Consider the following 24,753-nt stretch of genomic DNA (forward strand, 5'->3'; position numbering starts at 1 on the left):
TTTGGCTGATGGAGCGTACACACAGTCGGATGTTGCTCCAAAACAGCTAATTTGCATGTTTGTTGTCAAAAAGTCTGACCGTGTGTACGGGCCTTATGACATACTTGCCTTCCTGTGGACATGGGACTAGTTGACTTTAATCCCTGGAAAATGGTGATCGGTGGAGATTTCGGACATACAATATCCTATTGTGGTCAACAATGGTGACCTCTTACTTGGCTTCCTGTTGACATGGGACTAATTGACCTTAAGTCCCAGGAAATGGCGTTCAGTGCAGTTTTTGGACATACAATGTTCTATTGTGGTGGGTGATATGCCAGGAATGTGCATGGGTTGTATATTCTCTCCATGCCTCGTACACAGCTTCGTCCTCAGCCGTCTCCTTCCATATAAATGCCGACGATTTCTGCTCTCCTGTAAGACTTTTTCTTTTTCTCTGTCTTGTCTCGTCTTCGGAATTGTTGCCCCGATGATCCCTAATCTATGCCTTAACCATCTTTTATTCCTCCTGTAGATGAATGTCTGCGGTTTGAGAACATTATCTGTTTTTACTTTGATGGAAGACGTTACATTGTTGCATTTTGGGATAATACGTTTAATTTGGAAAAGCTCACATTGTTGATTTTAGATGTTTTCCCGCTAACTGTAAGACCACTTCAAAGCTGCCCGCGTCCTGTCCTTTGTGTGTCACGGTGTTATCGGCCTTTCTCATCCAGTAGAGCATTAAAAAGTGTTTGCGATGTGTGCGCTTCGTTCTGTAGTTCGCTGCTATTTAGTGAAGCACTCTTGTCAATGGCGTCCTTTGTTGTGTGTTATTTTATTTTTTTTGCCCTGCGGCTGGAAATGGCTTTGGTAGCATCGAAGAAAGCGCTGCGTGCGCTGCGTGCGCCGCTAAAGCTTTTAGGAATAACCTCCGGCACAACACACGATATGGATTCAGAGAGATTTCTGAGCTATAAAAGAGAGAAAAACTGTTTAAGTTTTTGTAACACTGTTTTTACTTTTCATGCTCTTCGTTTTTCTGTGCTGTTGTCTTAAAGGGGTTGTAAAGCTTTGTTTTTTTTATTTTCTAAATAGGTTCCTTTTAAGCTAGTGCATTGTTGGTTCACTTATCTTTTCCTTCAATTTCCCTTCTAAATTTTTTTTTTTTCTTTGTCTGAATTTCTCACTTCCTGTTCCTCCTCAGTAAACTTCACACCATCATCCGAGTGGTGTTTAGTCAGCCAGAACAGCTTACTGAGGAGGAACAGGAAGTGAGAAATTCAGAAAAAGAAAACAAAGAAAAAAAAAAAACATTTAGAAGGGATATCGAAGGAAAAGGTAAATGAAACAACAATGCACTAGCTTAAAGGAACCTATTTAGAAAATAAACAAACCTTTACAACCCCTTTAACAATATTTTTATTGTATTACAATGTATACAATGCACATTTTGTATCTGTCTGTAGACCACACAGCAATGTAAAATCTACACTGATCAGCCATAACATTCTGACTATTGATGGGTAAAGTGAATAACATTGATTTATCTTGTTACAATAGGTGAGATATTTTTAGGCAGCAAATGAACATGTTGTCCCTGAAGTTGGTGTATTGAAAGCAGAATGAATGAGTCGGTTAAGGATTTGAGGGACTCTGACCAGGGCCAAACTGTGATGTCTAGAAGATGGGTCAGAGCAACTTCTAAACTGCAGCTCTCAGGCCTGGGGGACAAGTTTATAAGGTGGATCAGGATGCTGTATGCCCCTCCGAGGGCATGTATGCAAATAAGTTTTTACCCACTATACAGAGGAACAAGACAGGGGTGTCCCCTATCTCCTTTACTATTCGCACTGGCCGAGGCCGTCCGACAGGCGGAATCTATTTGCGGATTTATTAGAGGAACGAGGATTGAAAAAAAAATCTCCTTGTATGCTGATGATGCATTACTGTTTCTTGGGGATACAGAAGGTTCTTTAAGCTCCTTCATGTCACTAATAAAAAAATTTGGATCGTTTTCTGGATACATTATTAATTGGGATAAATCTGTACTACTTCCCTTAGACAATCCTAGTCTGTCCAGGTTAAGAGGCCCCCCCCAAGTTAAAATGGTGTCATTTAAAGCGGAGGTCCACCCTAAAGTGGACCTTCCGCTCATTGGAACCCCCCCCCCTCCGGCGCCACAATTGGCAGCGGGTACCTGTACAGTACAGGTATCTGCAGAAGCTACGCCCCTTTCCGAAGGTCCCCCGCTGTCTGCTGGGAAACACACAGATCCCAGAGACAGCGGGGACCATCCTTATTGCGCAGCGCGACTCGCGCATGCGCAGTAGGGAACCGGGAAATGAAGCCGCAAGGCTCCACTTCCTGATTCCCATACCCAAGACGGCGGCGGCAGCACCTGAGAGACGATCGAGAGATCAGCTTCGGGTGCCGACATCGCGGGTGCGCTGGGCGGGTAAGTGTCATTATTTTAAAAGTCAGCAGCTGCAGTATTTGTAGCTGCTGGCTTTTAAAAAAAATAAAAATAACGCGGAGTCCCGCTTTAAATACTTGGGAATAATGATAAACTCTAGAATAGAAAACGATTTAAAGTGGTTGTATATCCTTTTTTGGGACTTTTACCTACAGGAAAGCCTATAATAAGTCTTACCTGTAGGTAAAAAAAAAAAAAAAGATATTCCCCTCGCAATGCACCGCTGACTGCAGCGGCGCATGGGCACAGGGGATTCCTGGCTGAAAGCCCGGCAGACTACGGACGCTGCCGGGAAGAAATCTCACGGGGGTGACGATATCGTGGCTGCGGCCACTCAGCGCCGGAGCTGCGATACCCGGAAGAAACGCAGAGGGAACATGTCGGCTCCCTCGGCGTGGATCGGGCCAGATGTCGGGGCCTCGTTCTAAGGTAAGTATTTCATAATGAGCTAGTATGCGGTGCATACTAGCTCCATTATGCCTTTTCCTTTGCAGGTAGAAAAAAAAAAAAAAAAAAGAGCACATCTGCGGGTTTACTCCCACTTTAATGGATAACTTGTCACCTATTCGTAACAAATTCCAACTTAAGAGCATGGTGTGAACCAAATTGCCATTATCGGTGGTAGGCCGTGCAAATCTCATAAAAATGATCTGGACCCCTCAATTGTGTGTGTGTATGTGTGTGTGTGTGTGTGTGTGTGTGTGTGTGTATATATATATATATATATATATATATATATATATATATATCTATACATCATATATATATATATAATATAGATGTATATAATGTGTGTGTTATATATACATATATATATTATATAAATTTATTCCATAATTCACTGATATGGATAACTTTAAAATGGTTCAAAAAAACAGAATCAATATTTTGTAGACTATTATGGAAAGGAAAAACCCTGAGAATTAAAGTGGAGGGCCACCCTGAAAAAAGAAAATACATTAAAAATTAGAAAAAAAATCCTAACATTTTTATTTTAATTATTATTTTTTTTTTTACTTACCAAAAATGCCTGTTGCTAGGCACATCATCCTAATCTACCTCTTCCTCCTCCGCGGAGATCTTCTTTCTTCTCTCCTCCGTGCGGCGTCTTCTGGGTAATGGGTCGCGCTGTGTTCTGGGAACTGTCTGTCCCAGAACACAGCGCGTCCCATTCACAAAGCGCTGTGCGACTCGTGCGTGCGCAGTAGGAAACGGGCAGTGAAGCCGCGAGGCTCCACTGCCTGTTTCCCTTACCCAAAATGGCGGCGCCGGGACCCGAGACCGAGGGACGGGTCAGCCTCGGGCGGCCGACATCGCTGGCGCCCTGGACAGGTAAGTCTGCTTATTAAAAGTCAGCAGCTACAGTGTTTGCAGCTGCTGACTTTTAATTTTTATTTATTTTTTTTCAAAACCGGCCCTCCTTTTAAGTTATCAATTCTCCAGTGGGCAAGGGATTGGGGTGGATTAGCGGTACCACAGCCAAGACTCTACTTCATATGCAAAAAAAAGATTGAATAGATGAATTGCTCAAAGACAAATTGGTACCACATCCCAGAGTATAAGTTTTAAAGATAAGAGGAAAGGGAAAAAGGGGCTGAAGGGTAACCAACCCCCGGGACTTTTTAACGGTACCGATTATGGAGGCAGGACAGTCACATGCCAACAGTAAAATAAATACAGTTTTATTTAGAATACAAATACATGATAAAAACCAATTAATAGAAAGAAATGTGAATACATATATCAAATACTAAAGTACAAAAAGTGGTACATAATCACAGATAACCATACATGTTACCAATTTGTACAAAGAAATGCTGCATTTTTCTCTACATGTTTCGCTCTCTTGAGCTTCTTCAGGATGTTGTAGCGTTTAAAGTTAAAAAAACTGAAAGATAAAGTAATAAAGTAAATTTACCAATAAATTGTTGAGGATTTTTATAGGACAGAAATTATGCATTCTGTTTGGTGTCTGTTAATCAAATTTGTTGATCTAAACCGATAACAGTTTTTAATCAGGATATATATTAATATTCAATAGATATCAATTCAGGGACATATATTGTTAATAGATAATAATAGATCTAAATAAAACTGTATTTATTTTACTGTTGGCATGTGACTGTCCTGCCTCCATAATCGGTACCGTTAAAAAGTCCCAGGGGTTGGTTACCCTCCAGCCCCCTTTTCCCTTCCCTCTTATCTTTAAAACCAAGACTCCACTTCATAGCCTCCCAGCTTCAGCATTTTGCAGGCTGGGGAGAAAGGAATTGGGAAGACCCCATACAGGTTTTATTGTTAAATAACAGTTTTCGATATAATCTTGTGGCTCAGTTGGAATCCGGAGCCCTGGGTAACACCTGTAGGGGTCTAACAATGACACTTATGAATAGAGTCTGGAAGGAAATGAGGAATATAATGAAATTTGAAGGAGTTTCGAAATACTCCTCGCTTTGGGGGAATAAGCAATACAAAGAATTCTATAAATTGGAGGGATTCGAAAGCTGGCTCTCTAAGGGGCTCCAATATATAGAACAGATGTTTATACATAATGTTCTGCCCTTCTTTCAGGACTTGCAAGAATTCTTTCAACTGCCTTCTAGTCACTTCTAGAAATGTTTACAATTACGGCATGCGAGATGGTGATAAAACCTACCCCACTTATAACATCATTAGCAAGGGGGGGGGGGGGGGAGGAGAAAAAGGGCTTGATCTCGTCTTTATATGGTCAACTGATGAAACTATATCAGGATTAGAGCTGCCACGACGAGTCGACGTAATACGAGCCCTCCTCCAGCCCCACCTCCCCATCAACGAGCCGCCTTCCCCCCGCCCCCCCCAATCAACGAGCGCCCCCGCCTCCCCCTCAACGAACCCTCGCCCCCCATCAACGAGCCCTCGCCACCCACCCCCCCTAATCAACGAGCCCTCGCCACCCCCCCCCCCCATCGACGAGCCCTCGCCACCCCCCCCCATCGACGAGCCCTCGCCACCCCCCCCCCCATCAACGAGCCCTCGCCACCCCCCCCCCCCATCAACGAGCCCTCGCCACCCCCCCCCCCCCCATCAACGAGCCCTCGCCACCCCCCCCCCCCCCCCCATCAACGAGCCCTCGCCACCCCCCCCCATCAACGAGCCCTCGCCACCCCCCCCCCCATCAACGAGCCCTCGCCACCCCCCCCCATCAACGAGCCCTCGCCACCCCCCCCCCCATCGACGAGCCCTCGCCACCCCCCCCCCCCCCCCCATCGACGAGCCCTCGCCACCCCCCCCCCCCCATCAACGAGCCCTCGCCACCCCCCCCCCATCAACGAGCCCTCGCCACCCCCCCCCCATCAACGAGCCCTCGCCACCCCCCCCCCCCCATCAACGAGCCCTCGCCACCCCCCCCCCCCCATCAACGAGCCCTCGCCACCCCCCCCCCCCCATCAACGAGCCCTCGCCACCCCCCCCCATCAACGAGCCCTCGCCACCCCCCCCCATCAACGAGCCCTCGCCACCCCCCCCCCCCATCAACGAGCCCTCGCCACCCCCCCCCCCCCCATCAACGAGCCCTCGCCACCCCCCCCCCCCCCATCAACGAGCCCTCGCCACCCCCCCCATCAATGAGCCCTCGGGGGCAAGGCGGCTCGTTGATGGGGAGGCGGGGGGAAGGCTCGTTGATGGGGAGGTGGGGCTGGAGGAGGGCTCGTTGATGGGGGGGGGGGGGGGGGCGAGGCTCGTTGATGGTGGGGGGGGGGGGGCGAGGGCTCGTTGATGGTGGGGGGGGGGGCGAGGCTCGTTGATGGTGGGGGGGGGGGGGCGAGGGCTCGTTGATGGGGAGGTGGGGCTGGAGGAGGGCTCGTTGATGGGGAGGTGGGGCCTGGGGAGAAGGCTGGCCTGTGTAGTCCGATCCAATAGAGCTGCTGGAGCTCAAATTGCTGAAAAAGTGACTGCTAATTCCTATAGAAGGTTGTCTGACCCGTGTCCACTGTCCAATGTGTCTACAATTGGCATGGGAGCATTAGAACTGGAGCAATGGAAAAAGGTGGCCTGGTCTGATTAATAGAAGAATAGTTTGAGGAACACAACAATGAGTTTGAGGTGTTTGCTTGGCCTCCAGATCTCAATCCAATTGAGCATCTGTGGGATGTGCTGGAAAAAGCAAGTCCGATCCATGGAGGCCCCACCTCCCCAACTTACAGGAACTGCTACTGATGGCTTGGTGCCAGATCCCACAGCATACCTTCAGAGGGAGTCTATGTTTTTGGGGGTTATAGTGGGTGGTCATAATGTTATAGCTGATTGGTGTATAATGGACCCCCAATGGCCTAAATATATAGGCAAGAAGAATGTGTGGTTAGTAGGAGAGCTGAAGAAAGTGTCAGTGGACTACGAGCGTGGTGGTTATTGCACTTGTGTGCTGTTGAGAACCATAAGGGTACAATTGTATGGACATTTTGCTGCAACGCAAATTCCAGCGGCAGGACTCTACTAAGGGATACCGAGGCTGGGCTGGAAGGGGGTTAAGCAAGTGGTTGTGATCTGTACCAAAATTATGCTGAAAATGTTTTTCCGACATTGTTAGGACTTTGCTGTCAAATTTGGTAAAAACTGACGTGAAAGTGATTTCCTTCAACGTCTTGATTCCTTTTTTTTTTTTTTCCCTCTCTTCCCAGCGATGCTTTGCGTAACATCATCATCTGCAACGATGCTGCTTTGCGAAGCCAGCCCGTCATTTACAACCCGGACTTTTTCGTGGAAAAGCTTCGGCATGAGAATCCAGAGGTGTTCACCGAGCTGGTGGTCAGCAATATCACCAGATTAATAGACCTGCCCGGTACGGAGTTCGCTCAGCTGATGGGTGAGGTGGAACCCAAACTTCCTGGGCAGAGCGGAACGGCCGCCTTCTTCAAGTCGCTCAGTTTTCTCAGACGCAAAGGTTGGTATTCTCTTGCATCTGATCCAAAGTCCCGTTCTTAAAATACTGGTATCTGTTTAATTGGTTTGGAGAAGGGTTCTCAGCCTTGGTGGGACCAGACCCCATGTAAACTCTTCCAAAACCTTCCTTACACAAAGAGTAAAAAATAATAAAGGTTTATACTCGCACAAGTATGGAAATATGAAATATATATGGAAATGTATGTAAGGTTGTGCAGGGTGGGGGTTCTGAAGGGAATTGGGGGACTGCAGAAGACTTGGTGTCCCTGTAAAGGAAAAATAGGACAATTGACCAATGACTGGTAGAGCTTGGAGGTTGAATAAGAACAATCTAAGTGATGGCCTGATCAGTTGCAGGTTTATTGGTTGGAGTAAGCTCTCCTTATACCCTATACCAGTGATGGCGAACCTTGGCACCTCAGATGTTTTGGAACTACATTTCCCATGATGCTCAACTACACTGCAGAGTGCAAGAGCATCATGGGAAATGTAGTTCCAAAACATCTGGGGTGCCAAGGTTCCCCATCACTGCCCTATACCAAGGGTCTCCAAACTTTCAAAACCAGGGGCCAGTTTACTGTCCATCAGGCTTTACGGGGGGCCGGACTAGGGCCAGTGAGAGTAGAAAATGCCCCGCCGTCAATGGGAGTAAGCCATACCCCATCATTGGTTTCAATAGGAGGAATAGTGCCCTCTTTGGCATTGGGAGGAGGAATGGTGCCCCAAGGGCCAGATAAAGGCATGCACAGGGCCACATTCAGCCCCAGGGCCATATTTTGAAGACCACTGCCCTATACCAATGTTCCCAGGACTCCGAGAGGAATATATGTGTTTGTCACAGAATTTCTACACAGCAGAAGCTGATCAGCCGGTCCCACGGACTTGATGTCTTCCGGCACACGCTGATCATTCAGGACATTGGCAGATCGCTGTTCTGTCAGTAAGGAATGCATGGAATTGGGTGTTTGCAAAGCAGGAACATGGATCAATGCCTCCCCCTAGTAAAAGCACCTCCCCCCACAGTACGCAGACACTGCCTAGGCACACGATTAACCCTTTGATCGCCCCGTTTAAGCCCTTCCCAGCCAATGTCATTAGTACAGTGAATATTTGTAGCGCTGATCACTGTATTAGTGTTGCTGGTTCCCGCAAAGTGTCAGTGTCCGATTTGTCCGTCGCAATATCGCAGTCCCGCTATAAGTTGCTAATCGCTGCCATTACTAGCATAAAGGAAAAAAAAATCTAATTTGTCGCCGCTCTAACTTTTGTGCAAAACAATGAATATGCACTTATTGGTATTTTCTTTTCTTTTTTTTTTTGCGACACAGCACTGGCGTTACTTGAACTGACAATTGTGCGGTTATGCAACACTGTCCCCAAAGAAAATGCGGCAATTTTTCCCAACAAATAGAGCTTATTTTTGGTGGAATTTGATCACCTTCTTTTATTATTATTATTATTATTATAATATTATTTATTTTTTTTCCTAAAAAAAAAAAAAAAAAAAAATTAAGAAAACGCAGACACAAACCAATATTTTTTGCTTTCTGCTATAAAACGTATCCATTTAAAAAAAAAAAATGTGTAGCAAAATACATATTGGCCTAAATTCATGATGAAGGAATTTTTGATTTTAAAATATTTATTTATTTTTTTGAATACGTTTTATAGCAGAAAGGAAAAAATATTATTTTATGTTTTGAGGAAAAAAATAACTGTCTGCGTGTTTTATTTTTATTTTTTTATAAACCAAAAAAAAGCACTATTTGTTATTATGCCGCATTTTCTTTGGGGACAGCGTTGCAATTGTCAGTGCGAGTAACGCAGTGCTGTATCGCAAAAAAATTGCCTGCTCATGAAGGGGGGGGGGGGGGAATAAATCTTCTGAAGGGCAACTGGTTAAACACCTGACAGTGGCTCTATCCCTCACTGCTCTGTAATAAAAAAATAAAATAAAAAAATGCCTATTAGAGAGTGTGTGTGTGTGTGTGTGTGTGTGTGTGTGTGTGTGTGTTGATCTCCTATACAGAGGGTAATGAAAGGACTGCATTAGGTCCATGAAGGCTTCGCTTTCTGAGAAATATAAACTAGAAGGATACAAATGAAAATAAATGGAATAAGTGCTGAGGACTCTACATACGGGGGGCTACACCACACCACACCGCATCCACCACTTAGCTGGTTTCTAAATGCTTTCGGAACAGATGTCACCAGATATATATGTGTGGTCGTGTGAAAAAAATACAACCCATGGAAATGCGACCTTATTTTAAATTTATTATATATATATCTCTCTCTATCTCGCATTTACGCAAGTACTTGTACTTGAGAAAATCCCCCGATGCTTAATCCAATACTTGGGGAGATTGGTGAGTTACAAGCACCCCCCCCCCCACCTCAGCAGCTATTCCTCCCTCCCCCCCCCCCCTCCGTGTTTTGCTCTACCCCCCTTTTGTCCTGGATTTTTCAGGGTGGAGGAAGGAGACGGTAAATCTGTTCTTTACAGACTCCTTCCTTTTCTGAATGAACAGTCAGTGATCACTGACTGTCCATTCATAACTGAGCAGAATAAACTGTATTTACTATACTTCAGTTTATGACTGGGGCGGAGCCTCTGTCTCCTGTTCATTCATCTTCAGTGCAGCTGAGGCTGCAGAGAAAGGGATTGGGGAATCTCTGTCCTCAGTCCCTTTCTATGTCTCAAAAGGGAAGATGTCAGGCATCTGTTTAGATCCCTGATATTTAAACAAAGCCCCCCCCCCCCCCCCCAACAGGACTGATTTAAAAACGAAATAAAAAAGAATTGTAACAAATATTTAAAAGGTTAAAGTGGGAGTAAACCCGCAGATGTTGTGTTTTTTTTTTTTTTTTTTTTTTCTACCTGCAAAGACATAATTTTCCGGGTATTGTGAGTGTCCGGAGCCGCGATATCGTCACTCCCGCACATGCGCGGGAGATTTCATCCCGGCCGGGTCCGGCCACTGCCGGGCTTTCAGCCGAGAATCCCCTTGTGTGCATGCGTTGCTGCAGTCGGCGGCGCATATCGAGGGGAATATCTCCTAAACCGTACAGGTTTAGGAGATATTTTTTTTTTACCTACAGGTAAGCCTTATTATAGGCTTTCCTGTAGGTAAAAGTAAAAAAAAAAAAAAAAAAAGTATACAACCACTTTTAAATTGTAAAAATAATAAATAAAATGAAAAACCACACTGATACGTCCACATCCAGCCCACCCCCCGCCCCCAAAAAAAGAAAGCATTGCAAGGAGATATATATATATATATATATATATATATATATATATATATATATAATTTAATATTCTATTTCTACTGACACAGTCCACGCATCATCAGTGCTGCATATTGGTGCCAGGGTCACATAAAGTATCAGTACTTTTACTCAGTCTTAAAGTGGCGCCGGGTGGAAGTCCTCGGCAATCTTCTTGGACACATCACAGGTCCCAAAAGATCGCCCGGCCATTCAGAACGCACAGCGCGACTCTCCTGTGACGCCGCAAGCTGTCGCAGCCAGGGGCCCTCGCATGCAATGCCGGCGCCACAGAGAGGAGGGGGGGGAGGTGCGAGGATTCGGGCGGCCACATCGGTGGGACAGGTCAGAAGATGCGCTTTTTGCAGCTGCCGACTTTTAATAAACACAAAAATGGGTGGAACTCCACTTTAAGTGGGGCAACTGCGTCACGGTAATCCCCTCTTTTGACCAGTCCGATGCTGCTATGCCACTGCAAATGCTACGGTGGGCACCATGCCAACCTGGGGCATACAGACACAATGTGGGGGAGAGCTACTAGGGATTATTTTAACGCAGTTGGTACAATCCCTTGAAAAAGTATTCACACCCCTTTGAAATCTCCCACATGTTGTCATGTTACAACCAAAAACGTCAATGTATTTTATTGGGATTTTATGTGATGGACCAACACAAAGTGGTACATCATTGTGACATGGAAGGAAAATTATTTTTTTTTTTTTTTTTTTTTTTTTTTTTTTAACGTTTTTACAAATATCTGAAAAGTGTGGCGTGCCTCGTTAAAGAGAACCTATCACCAACAAATCCTCATATAGGGGACTTTTTTGTCCCCTATGTGATGGGGGGGGGGGGGGGGGGGGGAAGTTAACCCATTCATGCCCAAGAGTAAAACTAATCTAAATGCCTAGGCCAGTGATGGGGAACCTCGGCACCCCAGATGTTTTGGAACTACATTTCCCGTGATGCTCAACTACACTGCAGAGTGCACGAGAATCATGGGAAATGTAGTTCCAAAACATCTGGGGTGCCAAGGTTCACCATCACTACCCTAAGCCCAATTTTGTCATTTTGACACGTGTTGGTAAAACTACATCACAACTACTTTGTGCATCCAGTTGGATTATAACGTGGTGTGTGGTTTTTTTTTTTTTTTTTTTTTTTTTTTTTCCCAGGACAAATTGGGCTTTCATTTGGTAGTAAATGATGATGGATATCTCCCGGATTTATTTATTCGTTTTTATTATCAAAGGAAAACTGGCCCGAAATAGTAAAAAAAAAAAAAAAACTTTTTTTTTTTTTATAAATGTAATGGTATATTTCTTGCTATTACCATAACCTACCACCAAAGAACAGCCCAACATATTCTCCTGCTCTTGGGAATTGCAGCGATATCGCATATGTATATGTTAGTTGTTTATTTTTAAAATCCTACCTAAAACACACTAATACTAATATATAATAAAAAATAAAATAAAAAAATACTGACCCTGACCTTAACCCAATCGCTTGACCTTGGCAATGACTTAGATCAAACCTTAATCTAGGTATTGTCGTGTTTTTTTATTTTTTTTTTTATTTTTTTTTTTTTTATTTATTCTATAGTTACGTTAAAAAAAAAGACAAAAGTCCATCAAGTTCAACCAATAATAAAAAATAAAAAATAAATTTGCACTCCTGTATAAAAAAAAATCCTATACCCACAGTTGATCCAGAGGAAGGCGGAAAACCCCAAGCAAAGTATGATCCAATTTGCCACCGGGGCGGGGAGAATTTCCTTCCTGATCCTCCTGAGAGGCAATTGGATATTCCCTGGGTCAACTTTACCTATAAAATTATTTATTATTATTTTATTTTTATTTTTTTCTATCCCTGCTGCGGACGGAAAGTGATACAATGTATCTCTCGTCAATTCACGGACAGAATACACAGGGGCGGGGCTTCAGAGACTTTTCACTGTGAAAGCCAATCGGAGGCTGTTAATGATCAGGTGACCCGGTACCGGGCTTTCCAGGTCCCGATCGTTGGCATGGGGCTCTTGGTAAGCCTCCGGTCTCTGTGCTGGGAGCGCGCACAGCAGAAGGGGAGGTACGCTAATATGCGGCCCCACAGGAAAAACCCTAGTCCATTAGGGCCGCATATTTGAGTACTGTTGGCATGATGGGGACTTAAAGCGGTAGTAAACCCGCAAACCTGCAAAGCAAAAGGCATAATGAGCTAGTATGCACCGCATACTAGCTCATTATGAAATACTTACCTTAGAACGGGGCCCCGACATCTGGCCCGATCCACGCCGAGGGAGCCGACATGCTCCCTCGGCGTTTCTTCCGGGTATCGCGGCTCCGGCGCTGTGAGTGGCCGGAGCCGCGATATCGTCACTCCCGCGCATGCGCACGGGAGATTTCAGTCCGGCCGCTCGGCTGCTGCCAGATTTTGATGGCGAGAAACCCCTTGGGCGCATGCGCCACTGCAGCCAGCGGCGCATACCGAGGGGAATATCTCCTAAACCGTACAGGTTTAGGAGATGTTTTTTTAACCTACAGGTAAGCCTTATTATAGGCTTTCCTATAGGTAAAAGTTAAAAATGTGGGTATACAACCACTTTAAGGGGTGGGGGAGCAAAAAAAAACTAAAGTTTAAACCCAAGCACTAAACTCCCCCCCCCCCCCCCCCCCATTGCATGCATGTACAAATGCACTTGCCTACGCACAATAACCTCTATTGCGATGCACACGTTAAAGCGAGAGCCAATGGCTCAGCCAATGAGGAAGGGGAGTCCATGGAGAGCCGATGCTCTTGTGCACATCGCCGGCTCCAGAGGGAGCTTAGGTAAGTATTGGGGGGGAGGGGGGGGGGGGGCTACAGCACACAGAAGGTTTTATTACCTTCATGCAAAAGAATGTATGTCTCTCAGCCTTCACAACCACTTTAAATGTCGCTGTGCGGAGTGAAATCCAACAATTTTAGCACCAGACCTCCTGGGTAACTCTAAACTGACAATCTGTAGGGGGCTTTTAAAGCATCACCTATGGAAGATATAGGATACTGACGTTTGCGCCATTTCACAGGCACTCGCACTACATGTCGTGCTTTAAAATTGTATCTATTAATGTGGAACAACATCATCTTTTATATTTTACCCAAAAATTGGGTAATTTGTGTGCCCGAGAATTAATTTTAGTGTAATTGTTACTGAAATGTTGCTGTTGTATTTAGACCATTGTGCTGTAATTGGAAATACCGCTCTATTATTCTTTAGGCTGTTTGTTTTGAGAAAATACTTTTTTTTTTTTTTTTTGTTTTTTTTTTGTAGTGTGTGTTTTACTTAAAAAAAAAAAAAAAAAAAAAAAAAAATCTTCTGTGTGTGTGTGTGGTGTGTGTGTGTATGTGTATATGTGTATATGTATATGTATATGTATGTATATATATATATATATATATATATATATATATATATATATATATATATATAATATATATTAATATTTTTTTTTTTTTGTTTGCAAAAATCTCAGAGCAGAAGGGGCTCCCTTTTTATTGGTAACTTTATTTTCTTTTTACACTTCTTCTTTTTTTTTTTTTTTTTTTTTTTGTCCCTGAAGTTGGGCTTTAATGGAAGGAAACATTTTGCTTTTAGTTCTACTTTTAACTAAGTGTATCATCCATTGAATGGTCTGACCTCGTACAAGTGAGCATTACGAGGACTGCATTAGGTCCATGAAGGTTTTGTTTTCTGAGAATTCTCAACTAATACAGTTTGCTACACATGGAATAAATGAAGTGCATGTGCTGAGGACAAACTGTATAGAAGGGGGGGGGGGGTATACTATACGACAATAAGGGGAGACTAAACAACAACGCCTCAGGCACTGAGCTGGTTTCTGAGTATAACAAGTAAGTGCTTGTACGTAGGGCTGCAACTAACTATTATTTTCATAATCGATTATTTGGACGATTTATTGTTTCGATTAATCTGTTACTAACCTTAAAAATAAAAAATAAAAATGTGGTGTATAATTTAGTTAATATGTAAAGTTTAAAAAAAAAACAATTCATTCCTAAATCTCTCTATACACAGGGGTATATATAAATAACCAACTATATGGTTAGAGAGTAAAATCTTTAATCCACTCTGAGAATAACAGACAGAGGAGATATACTGTATACACTATTAGAGGGTGAATCTGGTAAATATAATCAGACTCCGCTCAAATTTTTTTTATTTAAAGAAAAAAAAAAGTTAGACTGTTTTTTGCAGATTTTCAAGCAGAACTGTAATATTATATGCTGGCCATAAATAAACAATGTCTTCCTTGGGGGGGGAAAAAAATTTGACGCTGTATGTGGTTTTCGTTCAGAAATAACATTAATTTTAAAACAGAATGTTAAAGAGGAAGTAAACCCTTCCAAACAACTTGGACCTATAGGTAAGCCTAGATTAAGGCTTACCTATAGGTCCAAGCAATATCTCCTAAACCTATATGGTTTAGGAGATATTTGCCCGAAAATGGGCACCGCTGTCTACGGCGCATGCGCCGTAGACAGCGGCGCGCAGGCGCACTAAATGCGGCAAATCCAAGAATGGATTTGCCAAATTTGTCGACTCCCGTGCGCATGCGCGGGAGTGACGTCATCGCGGCTTCGCCGTATGACATCGGTGGAGCTGCGAGGCGCGACTCCCGTGCGCATGCGCGGGAGTGACGTCATCGCGGTTGCGCCGCTGTGATTCGTCGGAGCTGCGAGACGCCACATGCAACATGGATGCGGCGGACTACAGGGGACAGCGGCGACTTCGCTGGCTCCTGTGTCAGGTAAGTGACACATAATGAGCTACTATGCGATGCATAGTAGTCCATTATGCTTTACCTTTGCAGGGAAAAAAGAGGAAGTAAACCCATCAGGGTTTACTTCCTCTTTAAAAACAAGGGAAAATGTCAAACATTCTTTATTCAGCGAATGTACAGAGATTTTTTGCATGAATATTCTCGTCTGAAAAATGATCGGTGTGGCCAGCATAAGGCTCAGTACACACCTATGCAGTTTTCTTTTGATCAGTTTATGTAGTGCATGTTTTTTGCGCACATGATTGTGCTGCAATTTACAGTTTTGCTTTTTTTTTTTTTTGCCAATTTGTTGGGCAGATTGAAAAACACAAATTGCGGCAAAAACGCACTACATGCTTTTCTGCAGCTTCTCCATTGAAGTATATTGAACCAAAAAAGGTCCTTTGGCGATTCAGGGAGGAAAGGGGCCCCATGGGCTCAGGGGGAGGAAAGGGGCCCCATGGCTCAGGGGGGAGGAAAGGGGCCCCATGGGCTCAGGGGGGAGGAAAGGGGCCCCATGGGGCTCAGGGGGGAGGAAAGGGGCCCCATGGGGGGAGGGGGGAGGAAAGGGCCCCATGGGCTCAGGGGGGAGGAAAGGGGCCCCATGGGCTCAGGGGGGAGGAAAGGGGGCCCCATGGGCTTTGGCGGAGGGGGGAGGAAAGGGGCCCCATGGGGGGAGGGGGGAGGAAAGGGGCCCCATGGGGGGAGGGGGGAGGAAAGGGGCCCCATGGGCTCAGGGGGGAGGAAAGGGGCCCCATGGGCTTCAAGGGGGGCGGAGGAAAGGGGCCCCATGGGCTTCAAGGGGGGCGGGAGAAAGGGGCCCCATGGGCTTCAAGGGAGGGCGGGAGAAAGGGGGCCCCATGGGCTTCAAGGGAGGGCGGGAGAAAGGGGGCCCATGGGGCTTCAGGGAGGGCGGGAGAAAGGGGGCCCATGGGCTTCGGGGGGCGGGAGAAAGGGGGCCCATGGGCTTCGGGGGGGCGGGAGAAAGGGGCCCATGGGCTCAAGGGAATCATGGGGGGAAAGGCCAGAGGCTTGAGAGGATTCGGGGACAAAAGTCCCCAGGGATTCAGGTAAACAAAGACCCAGTAGCATGAGAGATTTGGGAAGAAATAGGTTGTGGACTTGAAGGGGTTAAACCATCTGCTGTGTTTGTAGTGAATAATGCGCGGCTCGTTGGGCGGTCGGTCAGATCTGTCCATGCTTTTGTTGGTGTTGGTGCGGAGGTGTTTTCACATGAAAGCATTTCAAAGAAAAGTGTCACCTTGCACCTCCTTCACAGCGCAAATGTATCGGAGAAAGTGCGATTTAATGACCGAGCTTTTCATCTTCTCTCCTTCCAGAGAAAGGCGTCGTGTTTGGCGCTCCATTGACAGAAGAAGGCATTGCACAAATCTACCAGCTGATCGAGTACCTTCATAAGAGTAAGTCAATGAGATCTCCGTCTATTCAAACGCCCAGAGACCCATCTAAGGGAGAATATATTAAATACACTTTGTTGTAAAATGTACCTGAGGAGTTGTAAGTTTTTTTTTTTTACTTGTGGTTAAACTGTATGTACTTCTTTTATTTTTTAAACCCGCAGTGGTGCGCAAAAACTAAACACCAAGTGTACCAAAAGGTGCATGTGAAAAAAACGCACACAAAAGTACACTTCTCGGCCTTGTGGCTAGGATAAAGTGTAGTATCTGTTCTTATCAGTGTCTAGTTGGGGTGCTACTCCATCATTCTGGCTTTTCGGTAGGGATGGCTTCCTGTACAGTACCTCTGCTGGTATGATGGGGATCCTGAGGAGCCTTTCCTGATGGGCGAGGAAACCAAGAGAGTGTGCGCCACGTAAGGTGTAGGTCAGGAGGTACTCCCTTGGTGTGAGGGTTTCGAGGGGCCCGTGCCTTCTGGTTTGAGTGGTGGCTACCTGGTCTGTGCATGGGTTGGTAAGGCAGAGAGCCCGTGGTGTCGGTGCCCCTGGTAATTGGTCACCACAGGGGTGCTTTTATTATAACTTGGGTGTGGGAAATCCACTACGAGAAGGAGCACAAGGCCACGTCACCTAAGGGTTGGTTTATTAATTTTTTTTTGCCCAGTGCCTCTTTTTGTAGGCCAGTTTTGCTACCAGGCAAAATGGCCTAGCTAATGCACCTACACTGGCACTATTTATTTCATCTCATGTTTTTTTCATTTTGCCCATTTTTTGTGTTTGTTTGTTTTTTTGTTTTCTTTTTTGTTATATATAATTTTTTTTCCCACTTGGATGGATGGTATGGGTTCTCAGGCCTACCCTAAAATCTTGGGGAGGATATCAGGTTATTTCTGCCCCTGAACCCTTTGGTTAGCCCCTCTCCTAGTACTCATTGGCCTGCTTTGGTTGACCTTGAGGGGTCTGGCAGGCCTTTAGGCTAGGTGGACCCATGTTAAACCTTGCCCCTGTCCAGGAGATTTGCACCCCCGGAGGGGGGGGGGGTGGGGGGGAGAGTTTCAGGGTAGGAGTCCCATTCCCATTTCTTTGGGAGATGGACTAGAGACGCCTCCTTAAGTGCACTCCTGGTTAAACTGTATACGATTAAATTTGTATTTATTTATATGGTAGGTAGAGTGGTCGGCGATTGCCCCTGTTGGGTTCTAGCTGGTACTCCATTAGCGAGATCCCCCCCCCTTTTTTTTTTTTCCTCTTACTGATGATGGGGGCAGAGATAGCAGGAACTTAGAAAGTCGTCCTTGTCCCCTATAATTGGTTGGTTCACCTTTTTTTAGAAATAATGAACTGATCCCCGCTGTACTTTCCTCCAGCAATGCTTTCAGTGCCCCCGTAGCCAGTCCGGGGATTTGAAATCCCCACTCTTCTATCTGCAGAACCTCCAGGATGGATCAGAGAAATTTTGATTGGTCAGTGCCATCACAGAGCATTGCTCTGATCTGTCCCAGAAGCCCTGCACAGAGAAGAGTGGAGATTTTGAATCCGCAGACCGCTCCTGGGGGTTACCTTCTGGGCACTGACCGCTCAGCTTTCACGGAGGTAAGTAGATCTTGCCATGTCCACTGCACGTTGAAGGCTGTGCATGGCATTTGATGTCAGAGGGCATCTGACTGCCAGAGTGTAGGGGAGAAGAGGCTGAAGGTACTGGTCTAGCAGCTGGGAGGGGGCCTGTGGGAGTGGAGGATTAGGTAGGTAAATGTGCTCTTCCTGGTCCCCATAGACATAAATGAGCATGCAAGCTTTGCAGTGCTTGGGCAATTGGGTCCCTTAGCATCGTCCTGTCCAATGCAAGGCTATTGCCTCTGGTATTTGACATCCATAGAACTTCTCACTTCCAGAGTGTAGGGGGGGGGGGAGGAAGTTGTGGGGACCAGGAGGGAGCCTGCTTGAGCAGAAGATCAAGTAATGAGAGGGCATTTCTGGGTTCCTCTAGGCATAGAAGTGCATGCAACTCTTGCAGTGCATTAACATTCCAACACCCAATGCTCCCCTGTACTCTGGCAGTGGACTGTCCCTTGGTGTCCTTTATGCCCAATGCAGGGCTTTTTGACTGTGCATGGTATTTCATGAAGTCAGAGGGCATCCAACTGCCAGAACGTAGAGGAGAAGAGGCTGTGGGGAATGGTGCAGCAGCTTGGAGGGAGTCTGCAGGATCAGAAGATCAGAAAAAAAAAAAGTCATTGCCAAAGAAGCTGGCTGTTCACAGAGTGCTGTATCCAAGCATATTAATGGAAAGTTTAGTAGAAGGAAATGGTGTGGTTAAAAAAAGGCGCAAAATGTAATTAGATATTAGACATGTGCACTGCCGAAAAAAATCTTTTTTTTTTTTTTTTTTTTTTTTTCAGTTTTCATTATTTATTTTTTTGGATCGTTCTTTGTGATCGATATTCGTTATTTCAAATAAATGTGGAAATTTTTTAATTTGCTACGTTCCAGTCGTATAGATGCGGTATTAGTTATTTGGATAATTCGTAATCGTTATGTTGCGGAAAATGTTATTAATGTATGTTGTCAGATGTCCCCAGTGTCAGTTTTGCTGTAATAGCCTCATGTGAGGGTATCTGCACATACAGACATTGGAAGACCAATGGCTGTGGAAACCTTCCCAAGGACACGGCAGATCTGTTTGCTCTTGTAAAGATGTTTGTTTATGTCTCACCAAGGGACTGGCCACTCCATTGTGATTGCATCTAAACTCCTAAGTAAGCAGATCTGCGTATATGGGAACCATAGTATAACCATACAAAATTAAGGCCCACTGAGCCATGATGGAGTCCGGCTCGCATCACTGGTAGCAGTGGGAATGTGCACACGATCGTGTTCAGAGCCATGTAAGTAATATTCAAATTGTGAGTCCTTTGTGTCACTCAAGATGCTTGTCGCATGGCCCTGCACACGACACTACTATATTTCTATTTGAATATATACATGTGTGGTGATAGGTTCTTTTGAAAAAATACAAGTGTCTGGCTGATTCTGAAGCCACGCCTTCCCTTGTTGTTCATGTTGGAAGTATAAATAAACGGAGTAAAGCGTTCTATGGCGGATTCTGCTCAAGGTGATACCAGCGTCTGTCTGTGTTACTTGGAGACATACAAAGTGCGCTTTCCCCGCATTTATATAAGAGATGTTTTTGTGTTTTTAAGTGCAAAGAAATGATTTGCTTATAAGGAGAAGCTTAAAATTTCCCAGACAGTTATGTTCACGAACAGACAAATCTGAAAGGGAATTCCAATGCCTATAATTTTTATATTTTATAAATACTATTAGTTTGTTATTAATAAATAACAACAAAAACTATAATAGCGGTTAATAAACTTAATAATTTAACCACTTAACAACCGCCCATTGCCGATTAACGGCTTCAGGGTGGTGGTTTAACTCTGAGAGGCCATTAATTAACGGCCTCCCAGAATTCTGCTCTCGCGGGCTCCCTGGGGCGAGCACACGAGATCATCGCGGCCGTTTACCACGTGATCGGTCCGTCAAATGACGGAGTGATCACTTGTAAACAAACCGGCGTCATGTTATGACGCCGGTTCCTCCCTCCCCCTCTCTGTACCGATCGGTACAGCGGAGGGGGAAGAGATCGGTGTCAGCAGCGATGTGGGCTGCATCTGCAGTGCCCACATCGCTGCTCACCGAATTTAACCCCTCAATTCCCTGCCATTACTCTGCAGTACCCTGCCATTACTCTGCAGTACCCTGCCATTACTCTGCAGTACCCCGCCATTACTCTGCAGTACCCCGCCATTACTCTGCAGTACCCTGCCATTACTCTGCAGTACCCTGCCATTACTCTGCAGTACCCCGCCATTACTCTGCAGTACCCTGCCATTACTCTGCAGTACCCTGCCATTACTCTGCAGTACCCTGCCATTACTCTGCAGTACCCCGCCATTACTCTGCAGTACCCCGCCATTACTCTGCAGTACCCCGCCATTACTCTGCAATACCCCGCCATAAATTGCCATACTCGGAGATACCCAGCCATACTCGTGATACCCTGCAATACCCAGCCATAGACGCCCCCCACCCCTCACCGCCCTCCGGTGTTTCTACCAACTCGCCAGTACGATCAAAGCCAGAATCCTTTTTTTTTTTTTTTTTTTTATTTCAGGCTTCCCAGCCTAGAGGTGAGATGTGGGGTCATATTGACCCCCAGATTTCACTGTAAAGAGGACCTGTCACCCCATATTCCTATTACAAGGGATGTTTACATTCCTTGTAATAGGAATAAAAGTGATTAAAAATTTAATTTTGGGGAGAAAAATGTCAAACTAAAATAAATAAAGTAAAACGAACAATTAAAAAAAAAAAAAAAAATTTTTTAAGCGCCCCTGTCCCCATGTGCTCGCATGCAGAAGCGAACGCATACATAAGCCCCGCCCACATATGAAAACGGTGTTCAAACCACACATGTGAGGTATCGCCGCGAACGTTAGAGCGAATGTCTTCTTTCCAAAAAGGGGTCATTTGGGGGGTATTTGTATTTTTTTTTTCTTTTCTGACATGTTAGGGCAAGAATTGAAATAGGCCGTCAGTACTTCAGGTGTGATCAATTTTCAGATATTGGCACCATAGCTTGTGGACTCTATAACTTTCACAAAGACCAAATAATATCCACCAATTTGTACTTATTTTTACCAAAGATATGTAGTAGTATAAATTTTGGCCAAAATTTATGAAGAAAAAAAATTACTAATCTGCTAAATTTTATAACAGAAACGAAGAAAAATTCATTTTTTCGCAGAATTTTCGGTCTTTTTTCTTTTATAGCACAAAAAATAAAAAACTGAGAGGTGATTAAATACCACCAAAGAAAGCTCTATTTGTGTGAAAAAAAGGACAAAAATTTCATATAGGTCCAGTGTTGCATGACTGAGTAATTGTCATTCAAAATGTGAGAGCACCGAAAGCTGAAAATTGGTCTGGTTATTAAGGGTGTTTAAGTGCCCAGTGGTCAAGTGGTTAAATATAATGGAATGTTTGTGTTTTTCGGTCTTCCTGTTCTGGATTTTCGCTTTGTCAGAAAATTCGATTTTGGAAAAATTTGTTAACCAGTCTTTCGTTAAGTCGGATGTTTCGGAATTAACGAATATACTGAATTTTTATTTTTTTTTAATGGGGGGGGGGGAGGGGGGGAGGGAGAAACATTTTTTGAAAGGAATTGCACATGTCTATTAGATATAGTAGCAAAGTGTCCTTTTCCATCCTGTAATAACGCAGTTTTTTCTTTCTTTCCCCCCCCTTTTTTTTTTATTTTTTTTTTTTTCCTCCTTATGAAACTATATACAGTAATAGATTTCACTATATAAATTGCAATGTTCCATAATAAACTGTAAGTGAAGATAATTTTAGAGCCTGTTCCTAAAATAAATAAAAAAAAATAAATAAATAAAAAGAAATGAATATTAAAAATACAATAATGTAGCGGTCCTGCCATCTGCGGCTCTCTAATCTTCCCTCTTTTGCAGAGAACATCTGCGGCGGGCGTCTTCAGTACTTGTCAGATGTCTGCATTTCCCACATGCTGTGATTCTACCCGCTGGCAGAGATAGAATCCATGTTGCTTCAACCACTTGCTAACTATATATATATATATATATATATATATATATATATATATATATATATATATATATATATATATATATATATATATATATATAATTTAAAATGTGTATGTACTGTCATTAAGTGGGTATAGCAGCTGTGGGCTTAGTCCATCGAGATTTTTTTTTTTATATATTATCTCTCTCATTTATTATTATTATTATTTTTTTGTAATTCTGTTATAGGCAAAGGGTAGAGGGGAGGCAGGGGGAGCAACATTTTTTTGACACACCATGTATAAGGTATTCTAAGGTAAATCTGCCAAAATTGATCTTGCTTAGAATGATTTCCAAAATTGACAACCATTCTCCCCCCCCCCCCCCCCCGTATTCTAATTGCACTCCATAGATCTGCGCACAGAAGGTTTATTCCGAATCCCCGGGAACAGCAACCGCCAGCAAATCCTCAAAGACTGTCTGAACAGCGGGACGGATCTGGATGTGGATTCCGGGGAGTTTCACCCCAATGATGTGGCCACCATACTGAAGATGTTCCTGGGAGAGCTGCCCGAGCCTCTGCTGACGCACCGCCATTATCTCGCTCATTTAAAAATCTCAGGTAAGACCAGCCGTCCAGTCAGGACGCAGGAAAACCTTTTTATGTGACTGTTCCTGTATGTTGCTCTAACTTAGACCAACTCTGTGTATATACCATACCACTGGGAGCCTTCTGGAAGCTGGAAATCGCTGAATAGATACTGCAACTACACCCCTACTACACCGCAACTATACTCCAATACACTGCAACTATACCACTACTACATTGCAGCTATACCCCTAGTACACCGCAGCTATACCCCTACTACACAAATACCCTAGTACACCGCAGCTATGGCCCTAGTACACCGCAGCTATGGCCCTAGTACACCGCAGCTATGGCCCTAGTACACCGCAGCTATGGCCCTAGTACACCGCAGCTATGGCCCTAGTACACCGCCGCTATGGCCCTAGTACACCGCCGCTATGGCCCTAGTACACCGCCGCTAGGCCCTAGTACACCGCCGCTATGGCCCTAGTACACCGCCGCTATGGCCCTAGTACACCGCCGCTATGGCCCTAGTACACCGCCGCTATGGCCCTAGTACACCGCCGCTATGGCCCTAGTACACCGCCGCTATGGCCCTAGTACACCGCCGCTATGGCCCTAGTACACCGCCGCTATGGCCCTGCTATTCCAGCCGCTACACTACCACTATACCCCTAGTACATTGCTACTCCAGTAATCTCCAGCTTCCTCAGAGATCCCACAGGTACAGCACATACATGTTTACAGGAGTCCAAGCTGAACCAATCAAATCTAAATGTTACCATCTCTGAAATTCAACTTTAAAGTGTTATTAAAGCCAAAACTTCATATATTGCAACTTGCCAATCATTACATGTGGCGGCTGCATTTGTTTTTTTTTTTTTTCTTCTTTTTATTGTTTTTCTTTTAATTTTTTACACCAGCTCACACTTTATAATTGATTTATATATATATTATTATTATTATTATTATTATTATTATTATTATATATATTTTTTTTTCCTTCCTTTTGGGATAAAGATTTTCCACAAATAGAAGCCGATGATTGTAAGTCTGGAGACGGCCAATGTTGGTTTTGTAACGCCGTCTCTCTCCTCTTCACAGATCTGATGCTCTTGGATGAGAAGGGGAACCGCACCGGGACCCCCGATAAAGAGCGCCAGATGGAGGCGCTGCAGCTCCTCTTCCTGCTCCTCCCATCCCCCAACCGAAACCTTCTCAAACTGCTGCTGGACCTCCTCTACCAAACGGCCAAGAAGCAAGACCGCAACAAGATGTCCGCCCACAACCTGGCGCTGATGTTCGCTCCGCACATCGTATGGCCGAAGAACGTAAGTGTCCTCCATGCGGGGGAGGGGGGCCTCTGTCTGCTCCTCTAATGTCTGGCGGGGGAAACGGGTGTGAGATCTCTCTCCTTCCAAACCTCGGCTGCCGAAATTCTCATTTTATAAATGCAAATCAAGAATGAGCGTCTTCCCGGAGAACGCACAAATCGACGCCAAGCGTGACGCATGACCAGCGGGGAGAACGTTCGCTGGAGAATGAAGTGAATGTCTTCCAATGTGAATCCCTTCCCAAAATATATTGTGATTACGTGACGCCGCGTTCCGGAAACGTTCTCCGAGATCCAAAATGTATCATCAATGTGGGAGGAGTACACGAGGATCTCATTTATA

General features: G+C 44.8%; 1 protein-coding gene and 1 pseudogene across 1 annotated transcript in view; both read left to right on the forward strand.

The window, feature by feature from the left end:
• Window positions 1–352: 352 nt before the first annotated feature.
• ARHGAP19 (Rho GTPase activating protein 19) overlaps window positions 353–24,753 on the forward strand; it is a 66,968-nt gene continuing 42,567 nt past the window's right edge. Inside the window, exons 1-5 of the mRNA XM_077455661.1 lie at window positions 353–416; window positions 7,114–7,376; window positions 16,806–16,886; window positions 22,901–23,110; window positions 24,182–24,408. Coding sequence (XP_077311787.1) covers window positions 394–416; window positions 7,114–7,376; window positions 16,806–16,886; window positions 22,901–23,110; window positions 24,182–24,408 — 804 coding nt within the window. The 5' untranslated portion in view covers window positions 353–393. The remainder of the gene's footprint in view (window positions 417–7,113; window positions 7,377–16,805; window positions 16,887–22,900; window positions 23,111–24,181; window positions 24,409–24,753) is intronic.
• LOC143932466 (U2 spliceosomal RNA) lies at window positions 17,112–17,262 on the forward strand (annotated as a pseudogene).

Source organism: Lithobates pipiens, unplaced genomic scaffold (assembly GCF_037356315.1).
Source record: "Lithobates pipiens isolate NorthernLeopardFrog02 unplaced genomic scaffold, aLitPip1_a1.2 Scaffold_25, whole genome shotgun sequence".
In the NCBI taxonomy this organism is placed as follows: domain Eukaryota; kingdom Metazoa; phylum Chordata; class Amphibia; order Anura; family Ranidae; genus Lithobates; species Lithobates pipiens.